The sequence below is a fragment of the Sinocyclocheilus grahami genome, unplaced genomic scaffold (assembly GCF_001515645.1).
Source record: "Sinocyclocheilus grahami isolate Dianchi unplaced genomic scaffold, SAMN03320097.WGS_v1.1 scaffold284.1, whole genome shotgun sequence".
Lineage (NCBI taxonomy): Eukaryota > Metazoa > Chordata > Actinopteri > Cypriniformes > Cyprinidae > Sinocyclocheilus > Sinocyclocheilus grahami.
In genome coordinates this window covers 730,154-747,313 of record NW_015505463.1, presented here as the reverse complement: position 1 = coordinate 747,313, position 17,160 = coordinate 730,154, and the positions used below count along the sequence as shown (strand labels likewise).

Genomic DNA, 17,160 nt, shown 5'->3' with positions numbered 1-17,160 from the left:
GCAAAGTTATTTTCTCTGATGAAGCTCCCTTCCGACTGTTTGGGACATCTGGAAAATCGATTGTTCGGAGAAGAAAAGGTGAACGCTACCATGAGTCCTGTGACATGCCAACAGTGAAGCATCCTGAGACCATCCATGTGTGGGGTTGCTTTTCAACCGAGGGAGTGGGCTCTCTCATAATTCTGCCCAGAAACACTGCCATGAATAAAGAACGGTGTCAAAACGTCCTGCAAGAATGACTTCATCCAACAATCCATGAGCAATTTGGTTATGATCCGTGCATTTTCCAGCATGATGGAGCACCATGTCACAAAACAAGAGTGATAAAGAAGTGGCTCGAAGATCATCACATTGAAATTTTGGATCCGTGGCCAGGCAACTCCCCGGATCTCAATCCCATAGAGAACCTGTGGTCAGCGAGTGGACAAGCAGAAGCCCACAAATTGTGATCAACTCCGAGAACTAAGAAGGCAAGAATGGATCTTCATCAGTCAGGATTTGGCCCAGAAGCTAATATCCAGCATGCCAGAGTGAATTGCAGAGGTTATGAAGAACAAGGGTCAACAACTGTAAATATTGACACATTATATATTTTTTACCAATAAAAGCCTTTAAAACTTATGATATGCTTATCATTGTTTTTCAGCATACCATAGAAATGTGCAAAAATAATCTACAAATACTGAAGTAATACTTTGCAAAACACAAAATGTATGTCACTGCCAAAACTTTTGGCCATGACTGTACTAACTTTGCATATCTAGGTTTTGCTATATTTGCTCACTCTTCTTTGCAGACCTGCTCAAGTTCAGTTCAATTTGATGGCGAGTTTTTTGGACTGCAGTCTTCAAGTCATTCCACAGATTTTCAGTGGGGTTTTAGTCTGGGTTCTGACTAGAACATGCAAGGACATTCACCTTTTTCTCCTTCAACCACTGTGTGCTCAGTTTTCTGTGTGCTTTGGGTCATTGTCATGTTGGAAGGTAAACCTTCTTCCCATTGACAACTTTCTGGCAGAGGGCAGCAGATTTTCCTCAAGAATTTGACAGTATTTTACCCCATCTATTTTTCCTTCTGTCCTGACAAGTGCTCCAGTCCCTGCTGCAGAGAAACACCCTCATAACAGAATATTACCAGCTCCATGCTTTACTGCAGGAATGCTGTTATTTGGATGGTGAGCTGGATTGGATTTCTGCCAGAAATATCGTTTGGTGTTGAGGCCAAATAAATCAATTTTAGTCTCATCTGCCTCAGAATCTTCAAGATGCGTTTTGGCAAAGCTCAGTCTGACTGCATGTAGCCTTTCTTGAGGAGTGGCTTTTTTCTTGCAACCCTCCCATTCAAGCCACATTTGTGGAGAATTTGTGATATTGTTGTCACATACACACAATGACCACTCTTTATCATAAATTCCTGCAGCTGCTTCAGAGTTGATGTAGGACTCTTGGTAGCCTCTCGGACCAGTTTCCTCCTGGCTCTTTCATCCAGTTTGGTGCGACGTCCTGATCCAGGGAGGGTCTGTGTTGTACCAAATACCTTCACTTCTTAAAGGTGCAGTAGGAGATCTTGGAAAATGCTAACTTTAACCTGATAGCACTGAAAGCAAACGTCCCACCCTTCTTGTAAATCGCCGTCCAAAGCCACGCCTTCTGAACGCATGAACGTGCACAGACCAGACCACCAGAGACAACATTACTACAATACATCATGTGTCATTCACCAGTGAGAAAACATTATAGTACAGTTAGTAACAGTACTACAATACCAAGGAAGGAAGGAAGGTCAGGTGTTGTTGTTCTTTGCCTGCCATTCTCGCTTTGTCTGCACAGCGTACGTGAATGCGCTGAAGATGTATCCTGTCTGCACGAACAGGGTACAAATACATACAGTGGGGAAAAAAAGTATTTAGTCAGCCACCAATTGTGCAAGTTCTCCCACTTAAAAAGATGAGAGAGGCCTGTAAGATGAAAATTACAGGCCTCTCTCATCTTTTTAAGTGGGAGAACTTGCACAATTGGTGGCTGACTAAATACTTTTTTGCCCCACTGTATGTTGACAGGCAGGTAGGAAAGCCTATTATAATGTTCGGACCTATTTTTCTTGGTCCTATGCCTTCCACAGAATATATAAATACATTTAGACCACTTAACTTAATGATTGCTCTCGAGATGTGAAGAGACTTTCAACCAGCATAACAAAAACATTTTTCTGAAGACAATCACCTATTGCACCTTTAATAATAGACTTCACTGTGCTTCTAGGCATTGATAAAGCCATTGGAATTTATTTGTATCCATCTCCTGACTTGTGCCTGTCCACAACTTTATCCCGGAGATCTTTTGACAGTGCCTTGCTACTCATAGTTGATTGTTTGCTTCAGTTGCACTACCAAGGACTGAAATGCTCCAGGAAAGCTCTTTTCATGCTGAGCTACTCAAAATGACCACAGCTGATCACAGTTGAAAGTCAAATGGCTTTGTGTGCCATTGAGAAGATGATTAGCTACACTTGATTGAGTTTACAAGTCATTTTTAGGAGGGGGTGATCCATTTTCCAACTCTGATTGTTTTTTGTTTTTGTTTTTTTTTCTTAGATGTTGGTGTTATGTCTTTCACTTGGATGTTATAAGTTGCACTGAGTAAATACAGCTGGATAAAACAAAAACGGTATCCGTCTTCATTTCAGGCTGCAAAGCAACAAAATGTGATTATTTTAAAGGGGGTAATTATTTTCTATATATACTACTGATATATACTACTGTGCAAAAGTCTTAAGGTACATGGGGCAACTTTTTGAGAAATGTTGCTGTCAACAGGCAACCAGGTAAGACACAGGTCCCACAGCTGATCTAAAGTACCCATATAGAAATGTGTTGCCCATTCTCAATGGGAAAGCCCAAGCAACATTGCAGAGCAACATTGCTCAAAAAAGTTGCCCCGTGTATCATCACCTTTGTGCCACTAATATTTTCACCCACCAAAAAATGGTTTTAACTTAGTTATTTCTACCAAACATTCCTTTTGCCATTAATTGTAATAATCCAGAGAGATTTGTATGCACAAGGAGTCTGAAAACAGCCAGTGCTCCACACAGAGATCTGATCTCACCATCATTCAGTCCATATGGAATTACATGAAGAAACTGAGACAGACTAAATCCAGAAGAACTGTGGCAACATCTCCATGATGCTTCAAGAATCCTACCTGCAAAGCTACCTGAAACTAAAACCTAAACTTTTCAAGGTACTGTAGTGAAGTGGGAAGGCGTTTGGGTGGCAGAGGATGATTTTCCTGCTTTATTGGAGTCTCATCCTAATGTATGCCCTTGAGGAACTGTTTACAGCTCTCTCAACACATCTGTGATTCATTACCTACCGCAGCACACACTGGGTAAGGGTTATTGAGCTGAAAAGGGTGTCGGCGCAGCTCATTAACCCTTTCCGTCTATTCACCACATAATTAGGTGCGGCCAGTGCACTAAGACTAAGGTAGTATGTTGCCAATAAAAAGATGTTGTTGGCATAGAAATGGTCAAGGGAAAGAGCGGCTGATGCTGTAATGTTAATATAAAGTGTTTTGGAGATTTTTATCATCCATTCCTTTTAACATTTTTCTTTGACAATTTTTTTTACCACAACATATTCTCACGTCGATGTGTGACCCTTACAGTACTAGCATTAATATGGTGTACAATCTGAATGTCTGTGTTTTGCCAGTGCCCCAGAGCTCAGTTGCGTCCGTAGGGATGACAGTGCTACTATGATACTTTCAGGCTCTGCTCTCCCTGGGGTACAGCTGTCCCTCTGGTGTTTGGGTAAACAAGGCTGGTTCTGAACCCTAGGCAACATCCATATGTTTCCCTGTGGAGCTCAGCTGGACTGGGTCAGGAACATGGGTCAACGCTGTCCTCTTAGTCCCACGCTCTCCCATCCTGGATCTGAGCTGCTGCTCTTCCCAGACGAGACTTCCTCTGGGAGGTTTTCTAGAAAGGCATTCGTTCTCACTCAAGTGTGATTCAACATCGATAGGCTTTCATTGAAGAATCTCTCCGTTTTTGGTGGTCCGCCTGATGCCAGTTTGAAAACATCTGTTTTTCACATTGTCTCTGGCCACAGGTCAGCTTTAAATAACAATCTGTTTATGAATCCTTTTCTAGCAGCTTTTACCAAGATTGCTTTGGTTAGGAGTCCACTCACTTCCTGATGCATTTCTGTTTATGCTATATACTGACTTTAAGCTCTTCTACACTCAAATCGTTATGTGTTTGAATTACATACTGTATAAAATGTCCATCCATTTGGATTACACCATTTTAAAGGGATAGTTCACCTGAATGTTGGTAACCAAACAGTTGCTGTTAGCCATTGACTACCATAGTACTTTTTATCCATACTATGGAAGTCAGTGGCTAACAGCGACTGTTTGGTTACCAACATTCTTCAAAATATCTTATGTTCAACAGGAGAAAAAATTAATACAGGGTTGGAACATCATGAGGATGAGTAAATGATGACACAATTTTTGGGTGAACTAACCCTTTAACGTAAACAAACTACCGTATTGGCCCAAATATAAGACGACCCTGATTATAAGACGACCCCCCCCCCCCCCCTTTTTCCAGATGTACCTTTTGGAAAAAGGCTTTTTAAAAACCAAATCTTGTTTTTTCTCAGTAAAACGCATTTTGTCTTCAATTATTTTCATATTGCATATTTTTCCTATTTAAATTTTTGTTTTGAAAGTATGGTAAAAACTGGTAAAATGTACCAATCACATTTTAAAAATATACACTTTTTGATATACCATTAAACAAAAAAAAACAGGTAGCCCATCTGAATTAGGACATTTAGGCTATCCATCTAATAGTAGCCTACCAAAATCTTATTAACAGTAGAAGTTAAATCTTACTGTAGTCTTCAAATCTGGGTACTGTCTTATGTTTTAAAATAAACAAAGGGAGTTTGGTCCCATCAGGCTAACATGACAGTCATGAATCATGCAGCTGTAAGGTTTTCTTTTCTTTTGTTTTTAATCGCAATCTTTACAACACGCATTACATTCTTTATACAGTCTATGATTACATTACGTATTTCATGGCACACTCGTTTTATGTGTATTTGGCGCAACCTATTGTTGTGGGTGTATTATTGACATGTCAAAGTCTAGACCCTGAATATAAGACGACCGCGTTTTTTCAGATGTATTTCCAAGAAAAAAAAACATCGTCTTATATTCAGGTCAATACGGTAATAAACTGGGATGCATATGTCATACATGCATAAAACCGGTAAGATTTCTGTAATAGTTCTGAATGTGTTTTAAATGCACATTAACCAGGTGAATATATTTATCATCAATAAATCCAGTTTGTTTCAGTCTTATACATGTAAACTAAGTGAATGCAGAAGGCCGTAGCTCCAAACATTCTTCCAAAAAACATATATCAAATGTCTTTAGGTGTGTAGATCCAAGCAATTAAACAATCCAAGAATGAATAAAAAAACTGCACATTCAGAATCGTCCAAAAATCAACTTATTAGAGGCCAAATATAAATCAAAGTGCAGGAGTGCAGCTAAATGTTTTCGGGCTTAACCCTTGAATGAGCGCAGATGTATGTTCAGTGGCATATTGCACTGAGGAAGTGTAAAACCCGAAAATATTTTGCTGCACTTCTGGACGATTTTGGAGGAGTCCAAAATGAGTCCTTTTTTCATTCTTGTATTGTTCCACAGCTAGCCGTATTTTAACCATGTTCATACTTTTTAACGGAATAAATTCAGTTTTTAATTGTTTAAACTATTTATGCTGATTCTAAGCAGTCGGAAGAAATGCATTTTGAAAATATGATTTTAAGCCTTAAAATCCAATTGTGCAAATAGTTAATAATCAACTAATAAACATTTATGAATAACTGACAATGCATCATGTTGAATTTATTAGATGTAATTCAAAATGGACGGAAATTGTATATGCAATTAAAATACACATCTTAAATTTAGGTCTAAATGTTTTATTTTTTAAGAGTATTTTAAGTGTTTAATTTACAGATATCGCTGTAATTTACAGACATTTTAATTTACATACAGGCACTGACTTTAGTGCTCCATATTGCATGTGCAGCTAAGCCCTAATACACTTCAAAGCAGGGGCAAAGACCAGTTTTACAGGGAAATGTGAAGGAAGGCCACTTTCTGTTGCTACAAGGAGCATCTTTTCTTGCACAGGCTGCAGTGTATTGGTGGAGCATTACATCACCCAAGTGTGGTCTGGCGTACTGTAGCCTCTCCTTAGCAGTAGGGCAGGCTGCAGGAAATCTGTTTATTATTTATTTTTATTGTCTTGGTGATGGGAATATGTTAACCTTCTTTGTGGGAACCAGCTTCAATGTTCTGGCAGACAGTAGCGTGCACAGGCTAGATCTGCTGGGCTGCTTGTGCATCTACATGGTGAATGTCATTATGCACGCATGTCTTGTTTTGTGCTCGTTCTACACACTTGCCATATGTTATTACTCGCCGTGAGTCATGGCACAGCTGAGTTATTATATCACAGATATAAGTATTTTGTTAGCTTCATATACACATCAGTTTAAACGTTTGAGGTCGGAATAATTTTTCTAATTTTTGTAAGAAATGACATTTATTTGAACAAAAATACAGAAAAAAATATTTTAAAATGATGGCAGATCTGAATTTTCAGTGTCACATGATCCTTCAGAAATCATTTTAATATGCTTATTTGGTGCTCAAGAAACTTTGATCAATGTTGAAAACAGTAATATTTTTGAGACTTTTTTTCGTCTTGAATAAGAAGATTAGTAACATTCTAAATGTCTTTACTGTTAATTTTGATCAATTTAAAAACTAAATAGAAATATTAACTACTCAATAAAAAAATGTTGAACGGTAGTTTATTTTATTTAGCCTAATTGGTTAATAGTTAACAGCGCATTATGTGTGTTCCCTAGAAATCAAACCCATGACCTTGCTGTTGAAAGCACCACACTTTGCCATTTGAGCTACAAGACCAGAATTTCATAGAGCCTAGCATCTGTTTTGACTTGGGACAAAAAGAAACCACTTAGCAACCACCTAGAACACCCTAGCAACCACATAGAAATGCCCAGGCATTGTGAAAGCAAGTTCCATGGTCAAGTTCTGGTCACATTTCTTTTAAAAATGGTCTCTGAATTGCGTGGCTGTCACAAAGATTAAGGTTTTTATTTGTGTTGATTGCTTTAGTGGCCAGTAAGATGTGTTTGTTTATTTGGTTGAGTCTATATCCTGATTGCCCAGTGTGGTTGCTCTGCTGCGGTGTTGCCTTCATGTTTCTTTTGGTTCATTAACCATTTAAGATATTATACACTTTTGTTTGCTCTCAGACGTTGCAGCTCCAATCTAATTGAAGCAGTAAATCAGTGCTGCACGCAGTACTAAACTAACCTGGGGGAATAGGCTCTGGTTTCTACAGCTCTGTTTATGTTTTCTTTGAAGGTGTCACAGAGGAATTCTGTCTTCTGTCTTTGTCTCTCTGGCTTGCTCATGCTGCTGTACTAACCCCTGAGCCAGGGCTACAGGCTCAGTACAGTAGTAAATAACACATGACTGTTTTCATTTCTGAAGGGAGCAACCGCCATGGACCGAAGAGAAACGCCCTGGATTTAGATTAATATCACAGCTTAACAGGTGACCTTTGACTTTCAAGTTTCTCACAGATCTCCTCTGGACCTGTCTCTTGTTTGTTCTTATTGTCATCCCTTGCAGATCTCCTTTTCTCAGCTTGTTATCCTTAGATTTGTTTAAAACTGTTTCTTGATCAAGTCTTTATACAGACAGAATGATTTCAAGTGAATCACAGATGCTGTTTCTCTACTCAGCCAGCTATTCTACGTGAACTAATATTTCCCTGTGCCAAACTAATCCAAACCAGCGATCATTATTTCTACTAATCTGTTTTTTTTCCCTTCACCACACTCATTATTGTGATGTAGAGTGACTTCACCCTTGAACTTTTGCTCTACAAATAGAGAAAAGAGGACTGTGTTTTTTTTAAATCACCTGCAGAGAGAAGCACTGGAGTACAGTGAAGTGCTCTTGAGAGTACCGTCATGTGTAGTTGCTTAATGAAGGCAGTGAGTGAGGGCAAGGGGTCATGTTGGCATGGCTCACCTCAGCAGTTTTTTTGGGTTTTTTTGATGGCTCACTGACCAAGCTGTTTTCCTCCTTTCTTACTCTCTCCTTCTGCCACAGAACAAACTCTGACTCAGCTCTGCACACCAGTGCCATGAGCCCAAACCCACAGGATCCTTTTGGCAGGAACCAGCAGATGGGCAGAGGACCTCCTCAGCGAAACGGTGAGCTTGGCTTCCACCTCCTCCTCCCTATTTTTGGGCTAGTTTAAAACCTCCACAACCATACTGTAGTTTTACAAAGCCATTGTTATTGCATGGCATAACTGTGTGGTTGAAACAGAAATGCAGGGGGTCAAATGGATTGTACAATGCCATTCATAGATGATAAATCAATGATTTATACCAGACCCAAATCAACCCGTCCCACCCAGTGCAGCGTGTTTGCACGACACAGCTGGGGCTCACTGTCATGTTGTTTATCTAGTTGTCTTGGTTACAAACACAGGCATTTCAGAAGGTACCCTGAAAATGGCTGACAATCAGCCCACCCAGCGTGCTGTTGAAGGATGTTTCCTCTAACCTTATTTTTCTGATTTCTTGAGCTCTTGAAAACAAATTAATGTACAGCCCCATGAGCTTTATAGATGCAATAGTCTGGCTCATACTCCCCTGAAAGGACACATAGCCAGAGTTCACAGACACATGCTGCAGTGAAGATGTTTGTTAGTTATGTCATAGGGTGGGATGATCGGTGCAAATGTTTTATCATTAGAACAGTGAAAGTCTGGCGGAGAAAGTTACGGCTGTGCCAAAACAATTATGTATTTATCTTTTTTTTTTCATGACATTGCATCAGCACTTCAGGTACTTTTTAAAGGGGTCATATGATGTTGCTAAAAAGAACATTATTTTGTGTATTTGGTGTAATGAAATGTGTTTATGTGGTTTAAAGTAAAAAAAAACACATTATTTTCCACATACTGTACATTATTGTTTCTCCTCTATGCCCCGCCTTTTTGAAACGCGTCGATTTTTACAAAACTCATCGGTCTGAAAAAGCGAGGTGTGCTGTGATTGGCCAGCTATCCAATGCGTTGTGATTGGCCGAATACCTCAAGCGTGAGACTGAAATGTTACGCCCCTCACCATACTATGATGGCATGTCCCAGCCGGAGCGATGAGACAAAAACATTAAAACCCATTACAAACGAGGCATTTGTTGCATCCAGTGGGGACATAATTACTGATTATAATGACGGTGAAAGCAGATCCGGCGATCCACAGCACTAAGTTGATGTATTTCCTCAGCAACCAGCACGGATCAGCTCCAGGCATGACGAAGTGGATATCGTCCTCTTTTGGAAGACCAAACAAAGTAGTTTCGCTTTCACAACGAAACACACAGCGTCTTCAGGACATGGCGGCAGCTGCAACAATACTACAGCGAGAATAAAAGTTACACCTTCCTCCTTTGCGTGAACATTTGGGCAGCGTTATGCAAATCTTCCCACATAGTGACGTAGATATGTGGGGGTGTGTTAGAACGAGCCGTTTTAGGTAGGTGTGGCTGACTCTTAACTTTTATAAAGAATATCTCTTTGGATTTGAAACTTTAGTCTTTGCAACTTTACAGATCTTCTTTATGCACCAAGAGCTTGTAACACTCCAAAGAGAAAAAATGAAATCGCATCATATGACCCCTTTAATATATTTTGTGTTCATTAATATAATTTCCTTCAGTTTGATTAATAAAAACTGGGTCAGGGAGTGCATTTTGAGGTTGATCATCTGCTTGTGCATTACTGATGTTTGTTACATATAAACATTGCTTTGCGGATTGTTATGTCACATCCCTTTCTAGTATTCTTACATGTATCATGTGAATTACAGGATATACATGGTCATGACGTGAAGAGTTTATGTAACATTACACAGACCGGCTCTATTATAGTAATCTCATGCCAGTGGATACACTTCCGTTCAAAGGTTTGGGCTCAATAAGATGTTTTTTAATGTATGTATTTATTATTATTTTTAAATAAATTAATACGCTTATTCAGCAAGGATACATTAAATCAAAAGTGACAAAAACATGTATAATATTTCAAATGACTATTTTTAATCAAATGATCAAATGAGTGCAGTCATGGTGAACTTCTTTCAAAATCATTAAATGATCCTAACTTCATCTTCATAACAAAATTTCAGACCAGAGAGTGATATATTTTTTGAATCATTTAAATATTGTTGTGTGGGACACAATGAGCTCAGAGACGGCAAGCTAAGCATTTAAAAACTACGTACTAATGGTGTTCTGTGAATGAATAGTGCTGGCAAAGGGCTTTAGAAATAATGTAGTATTCTCACATGAAACGGAGTAGAGGCTTAAACCGTATTTGATATGTCAGCTGTTGAATGCTTGAATCTGATTGGTTGACAAACATTCTAAGGTGTGCAATTATTTTCAGGGAAACGCATGGCTAAAGTAGTTCCAGGCAGGTCTTGACCGCACTACCGCATGTCCGTATCACTTTGCCAAATGATTTCAGTTATTTCAAAGGTCCCTACAACAGCAAAAGAACCAAAAACCACAACGACTGACGAAGCAAATAAATATAATAAACAATATGATGAAAATGACCAATTATTTCCATGTTTTTGCCACAAAATTGCATTTAATTATGTACGGAAAGCACGTACTCTCTTTCTCCTGCTCTCTTCCATACAAATGCACACACATGCAATACAGACACACACGCTCGCACACACGGAAACATACATGTGCACAGAAATGTGTTGTTCGCGCTGCTTTGACGATTTTATTAATAAAATAGTTTAGCAACTTAAGAGCTATATGACATTTCTTACTTGGGTATAACGGCAGATGAGCTTAAAGTTTCACTGTTAGTAGAGACGCTACACTGTTGAAAGACACATAGACTCAAGTAATTCACACAAGCTTAATCGCTTTTGCATTCACTCTGTTTATCACTTGCTCTCTTACAAATTGATTTGCAGGCATTTAGGCTTGAGATTGTGGCTCATCTGAACTGCATATCCAAGCTAAAAGCATCTTTGTGTAGTAGATCTTTGTTTAGTCTGTAGGTTAAAATAAGATATTGAATGAAGATGTGGAGCAAATAAAATGGTCACATGTACATTGAGATATGGAGCAGTATAACTCAGAGGCTGTCTGTGGCCCAAGGCAGTTGTTTTCTCAGACACAGCTTCACTTGAGGACATGGCAGACAGCAGGCTTTTAATATCTGTCTGGCAGTCATCTGAATTATGCACACAGTTGACTGTGGCGGTGTGCAGTGAGGCTCACGTAATGTGAACAAGTACAAACCAGCCTCTTACATGGGACAAAAATTTGTCTCGCTTCCGCTATCACAGTAGTCTCATCCCAAACCTGTCAGCCAATGCAACTATACTATTCATGTGTGGATCCCCCGAAAGCATTAAGACCGTATCGTAACTGTGTGCCACGTTTAACCGCTTGACTCTGACCCAACTGGGATTTATGATTTGACACCATTTATAATAATTACTTTTTTACATTTTTTTTTTAAATTTGTTTTGTTTTTTTAATTTGTTTTTTTTTCACTGATTTGGTGCAACATTTTGTTGATTTTGGGAGCTTGCTATACGGATAATTATAGATAAATGTAATTGCAAATAATGTATTTTAACATAAACTATGGCGTTTTTTAAGGTACTTTTATACTTCAAGATAAAACGTGACAAAACTCTGGACTCAGGCCAACGTTTTTCTGTTCTAGTTGTCTTTTTCCGTTAGTTATGGTGTTGAATGAGACTCTCAGTGAGGGGGAAATGAGGTGTCGCCGTACTGTTTGTTTGATTCATTGTGCGTCGCAGTTGGGTGTCTGAGACGGCAGCTTTGTTGAAACGGTGGAGCTGGTTGATCTGGCTCTGGGCCCACACTGCATCAGTTCTGGGCCAGCATCGGCAGAGGAAGCAGAAAGGAGGTTTGTTTTCCACAGGATCTCTGTGGTGCACACAAAACAATGCCTCTCCATTGATTCACTTTGCGCTTGTGGTCACAGATTTCTCCCAATATGCTTTTTTTTGTCCTCTCTTTTTTTTCTTAATGAGACAGTACACGCTAAGAAGCCATTTTCAGTTCCCCCCTCTGGAGTTTGTGCCCTCTGTCTTCAGTGGGTGGAGTGAGTGTGCACTCATAATGACTCATTTCAATGAATCAAAGGTTTGTGAGAAGACTGAACTGAACTTTGCAGCGTAAAGATATGTTCAAAAGATTGTTTGTTTGTTTTGAAAGAAATCAATGCTTTTATTTAGCAAAGATGCCTAAAAAACTGATAGTAAAGACATGTTACAAAAGTTTCTATTTTAAATAAATGTTTTTGAACTTCCTATCAAAGAATCCTGAAAAAAATTTATCTTTGTATTCACAAAAATATTAAGCAGCAAAACTGTTTGCAGCATTTATAGTAAAAAGAAATGTTTCTTGAACACCAAATCAGCAAATTAGATTGATTTCTGACGTGTCATGTGACACTGAAGACTTGAGTAATGATGCTGAACATTTAGCTTTGCCATCACAGGAATAAATTATTTTAAAATATATTCAAATAGAAAATAAATGTTTTATTTTAAATTCAGTTATTTGATATTCCACAATATTAATTTCAAAATGCTTGAGGAGCATGAGACTTTAAGAAATAAAAACTTAAAAAAATTTTATCAACCCCAAACTTTTCAACAGTAGTGAATGAAGGAAAGCTACTTGCTAGAGTCTGTTACTTCTTCACGCCAGGCATTTCTGTGGATATTGTGGATGAGTTCTTCTGTGTCATCACGTTCTATTAGTTCTACAGCTTCAGTTTCTGAACTTTCACGCTTAGTAACACATACAGCTGTTCCCTCACCACAGTGCAACAGTGAAAAGGGACCCCTTTCAAACAGTGTCGCGTTCCGAACGTTGTTTAAGCGACATACACCGGTATTGCGGTATTTTAAAAATTCATATCATAACAATAATAAACACCGGTATTCAGTATGAACCGGTATACCGCCCAGCACTACCATGAGATGTATTTGCATGTTTGTTTTGCACCTTTGAATTTGTGGAGGTCCTGGTTTGAGCCGTGCCTTTGTGATTTGCTTCGATTCCGCTATCCTAATCATTCTGAAAGTATGTTGTTCTGTGTTATATCTTAATAATGGAGGGGATTTACCAAGAATAATATTCTCTGCATATTTCAATCATATGATTTAAATATTACATTTATTGTTCTAATGTCTTCATCCCTGTTGTTTTCATTACTTGCATAAAATATGAGTATGATGGTGTTTATTTTCCATAGTTCACCCTAGACTAGGTTCTGTGGATCGAGAAATAATTAATTACTTTCAGTAAAAGTGTTAATCAAGCCATGTCATGGGTGATGTGTGTTAATATACGGTCTGTTACATCAACAGTGGTTCAGTCAGCATGGATTACATGTGTGAATGCAAAATGATTAACTGCTTTTTGATCTAATGGGCCTTTCTCTTTGTGGTCGTGCAGCCAGCATGAATGAAGCAGAGGTGGACAATTCTGGAGATGGTAAGTGTGTTGTCATGCTTGTTGATTCTCTATCATGTGTTCAGCCCACCAACAAAAAAGATTCACCCCTTTAATGACATCATCAGCCCTCACAGTACTCCGCTGTGGTTTGCTGTAGTGGGCTGATGGATGGTGTTGGTGTTGTGGAACAGTTGGTGTGCTCTGCTGGCAGTCCCACTCAAATTACATGTCTCTCATATAGTTTACCGTAAGATAACTTAATAAAGCTCGCTTTTTTGGTTGAGTTGTAGGATGCAGATTGAGTATTTACTTTTACTCTTTTGTTGACAAAATGAAATTAGTGACTTAAAGATGTGCAGCCCTACCTGTGCAATTTGAATAGGGGATGCAGCAGGGATGATTTGAATTGTTTAATGAGGGACTGTCTTTTTTCCTCTGCAGTGTTCTCATTTCATTCTGTCCCTAATGAGGAGAATCTGCTCGGAGTGAATAAGCCACTGCCAAAACAATTATGGGAGGCCAAAAAGGTGAGTGCATGAGGGCTAGTGGTGTTATAGTATCTGTAGTACTAAGTAACAACTCAGTTGTAATTCGGTTGTGACCAAAGAAATCAGAATTGTATCAAAATATCAGATGTGTAACTGTATAAAGGCAGCCTAATAATCCTTTTACTGGCCATTATTACCAGTGTTGGACAGTAACGCATTACTTAGTAACGCGTTACTGTAATTTGATTACTTTTTTAGGAACGGAGTAATTTAACGCATTATAATTTTCAAAATAGTAATTAGAGTATAGTTACAAGCCGAGGTCTATATACGTTACTGCCACGTTACATTGCTGACAGAATGCAGTGTTTTATAATCTGGAGATCGTAAAGGATGTAGCACATGCATTGTCGAGTTCAGTGCCAGTGGATTACAGACCTGCTTTTCCGCAACAGAGTGCGGCGCGGGACAAAATGTGCGAGTGCTGGTGCGGGCGGGTAGACACTCGTGTGTGTGTGTGTGTGTGTGTGTGTGTGTGCGCAGGATGCGTGAGAATAAAATGATTCATGGGACTCCAGCAAAATAGAAATATCTAAACATAAAATATCTAAAACAAATAAATTGTTATTGATCTATTGCACAAAAACACCATGAACTAATATAAAATATAAACGATTAACAGGTGCAAGCGTATGGGATGTCTTTTAGAGATTATAAATGCAGCGCTCTTTGCTGGCATTCTGCCTTGCCAAACCATGCACGCAGCAGCCGCTTGCTTTAGTTAAAAATAACAGTGTTCTGTGAATGTTGATGCTTTAATAACAGATATTTATTGGGAGTGTGTATGCTGGGATTTCATAAATTTCATGGAGGAAAAAAGTTACGTAACTAATTACTAATTACTTTTGAAATAAAGTAATCAGAACAGTAACGTGATTACTTTTAAAAGGAGTAATCAGTAATTTGATTACATTTTCGGAGTAACTTGCCCAACACTGATTATTACTAACAAAATAAAGACCTGTGTTCAATAGCATGTTAGTTTTTGATTCATTTCGTTACCAAAAAAAAAAAAAAAGTATTGAGTTTTGATCTAAATGATTGTGTACCGAAATTAAGTTATATTTTTTGGTTATGTATTGAGTTTGAAGTTACATTTATTTGTTCACTTTTTACTCAGAAATCTCACTGATGCTGTGTCACTAAACTCAAGGTTTTGTCTGGCTTTGGTTGACCTCTATATTTTGCTTGTATTGGTTAGTCTGTTCAATGCTTTGTGTTTCTAAATTTGTCCTGTAAACCAATATATTATGCCCGCTATTTATTCAGTCATTTCCTAACTTTGACCAAGTAAAGTTGGTAACTTTGATCTAGAGGAAGTAATTCTATTAAAAGTTGGCGTGTAAAAGAATTTGTGATGGTTTTTCTTCCCTATTGTAACATGTATTCAAGTACAAAAGCTTCTCGACCAGGAAAAATATGCAGGGTGGAATTTTGTTGTCCATGGGGAATTGATTGTCGTTTGTTAATTACAGCAATCATTTCATGTGAGTGACAGTTTGCTGGAGGGATTGAATCTAGGATACCTTATTACTCAGTCCTCACGTCAGCATACACGTCATCAGAGAAGAGATGACATAGTAAGGAGAGGGGCATGTTAATTTTTTTAACAGGCCACGTGTGTTTTTTTTGTGTGTGGATAAGTGATTTATATTAAACACTGCAACATTCCATAAACAAATTGACAGTTTTGATTTCATGGCGACTTTAACAGAATCTTTGTGCTGTTGATTACATATTAGTGTTATTAGTATGATGCCATTTGGTCAGCAATCCATCAATCCACACATCTCTGCGTCTCTCCTCGCTGTCCAACCCTCCTCCGACGGGCCTGGCGAGTTCACCCAGGAGAAGGCCGGCCCCCATTAGTCCCCTGACACTCTCTCCAGGGGGCGATCAGAGGCGAAGCCTGGGCAAGCAGCTCTCCCCGACAATGTCGCCCTCTCTCTCTCCGATCACACAGGTGAGAAAGTGCTCATTAAAACTCCTCATCCAGCATCTCATGTTCTTCGGTGGTATCTTTACTCAATCCTCATCCAGACCATCACCGGCTTCTTGTATTAAACTGCTTACAGGGCTCCAGAGTGTGTCTAATGTGGTTAGACTTTTCAGGACTACAAATAAAAAAAGGAAAAATGTAGTTATGCATTACAATTGTCTGCTGTTAATGCTGCAAGTCAAACAAACAAATGTATGGTGATACATCACTACCGATTGAACCACACAACACAGTCCAGTTATATACATGGCATGAGTGAATAGCAAAGGGTTGTTTATTTATTCAGATGTTCCAATTCGATTCGATTTCAATTTTCAAGCTCTCAATTCGATTCGATTTTCGATTCGATATTCGATTTCGATTCGATTTTTGATTTCAATTCTCGATTCGATTTGACTATATGAATGAATATAGATTTAATACAAATCCTATATTTATAAAAATTGAACAGTGAACATAAGATTACAAATGGTTAATTAATAGGAAATTAAGAGCCACAAACCTGTATATTAAACACTTTTTATTTTAGGTAGACTTGGGTACAATAAAACAAAACCCCACTATATATTTCAAATGCATACAATGAATAGACAGAATTTTGATGCAAGATGAAAAACTGATGCTGAAAATTGGACAAGTCAGAACAGTCGCATGCCTTGATCAAACAGGATCAGGTTATTTTATGTGTAAGACAAAACAAACATAAAATCTCACAGCATTAGCTGTAACATGGAGGCTGCGAGCCTATGAATGGTGTAGGAAAACTAATACTGGCTTTTGGGTGATAGTTCACCCAAAAATAAAAATTCTGTCATCATTTATGCATGTATGAATTCATTTTCTTCTGTGGAACACAAAAGAAGATATTTTGAAGAATATGGATAACCAAACTGTGTTGGTCCCCATTGACTTCCATATATTTTTCTCCATA

General features: G+C 38.5%; 1 protein-coding gene across 1 annotated transcript in view; it reads left to right on the top strand.

The window, feature by feature from the left end:
• The window catches only part of LOC107600472 (CREB-regulated transcription coactivator 3-like), a 60,840-nt gene that overhangs the window by 33,633 nt on the left and 10,047 nt on the right, over positions 1-17,160 (top strand). The window contains exons 5-9 of the mRNA XM_016292379.1: positions 7,623-7,685; positions 8,250-8,353; positions 13,683-13,721; positions 14,124-14,209; positions 16,759-16,768. Of these exons, the coding sequence (XP_016147865.1) occupies positions 7,623-7,685; positions 8,250-8,353; positions 13,683-13,721; positions 14,124-14,209; positions 16,759-16,768 (302 nt within the window). The remainder of the gene's footprint in view (positions 1-7,622; positions 7,686-8,249; positions 8,354-13,682; positions 13,722-14,123; positions 14,210-16,758; positions 16,769-17,160) is intronic.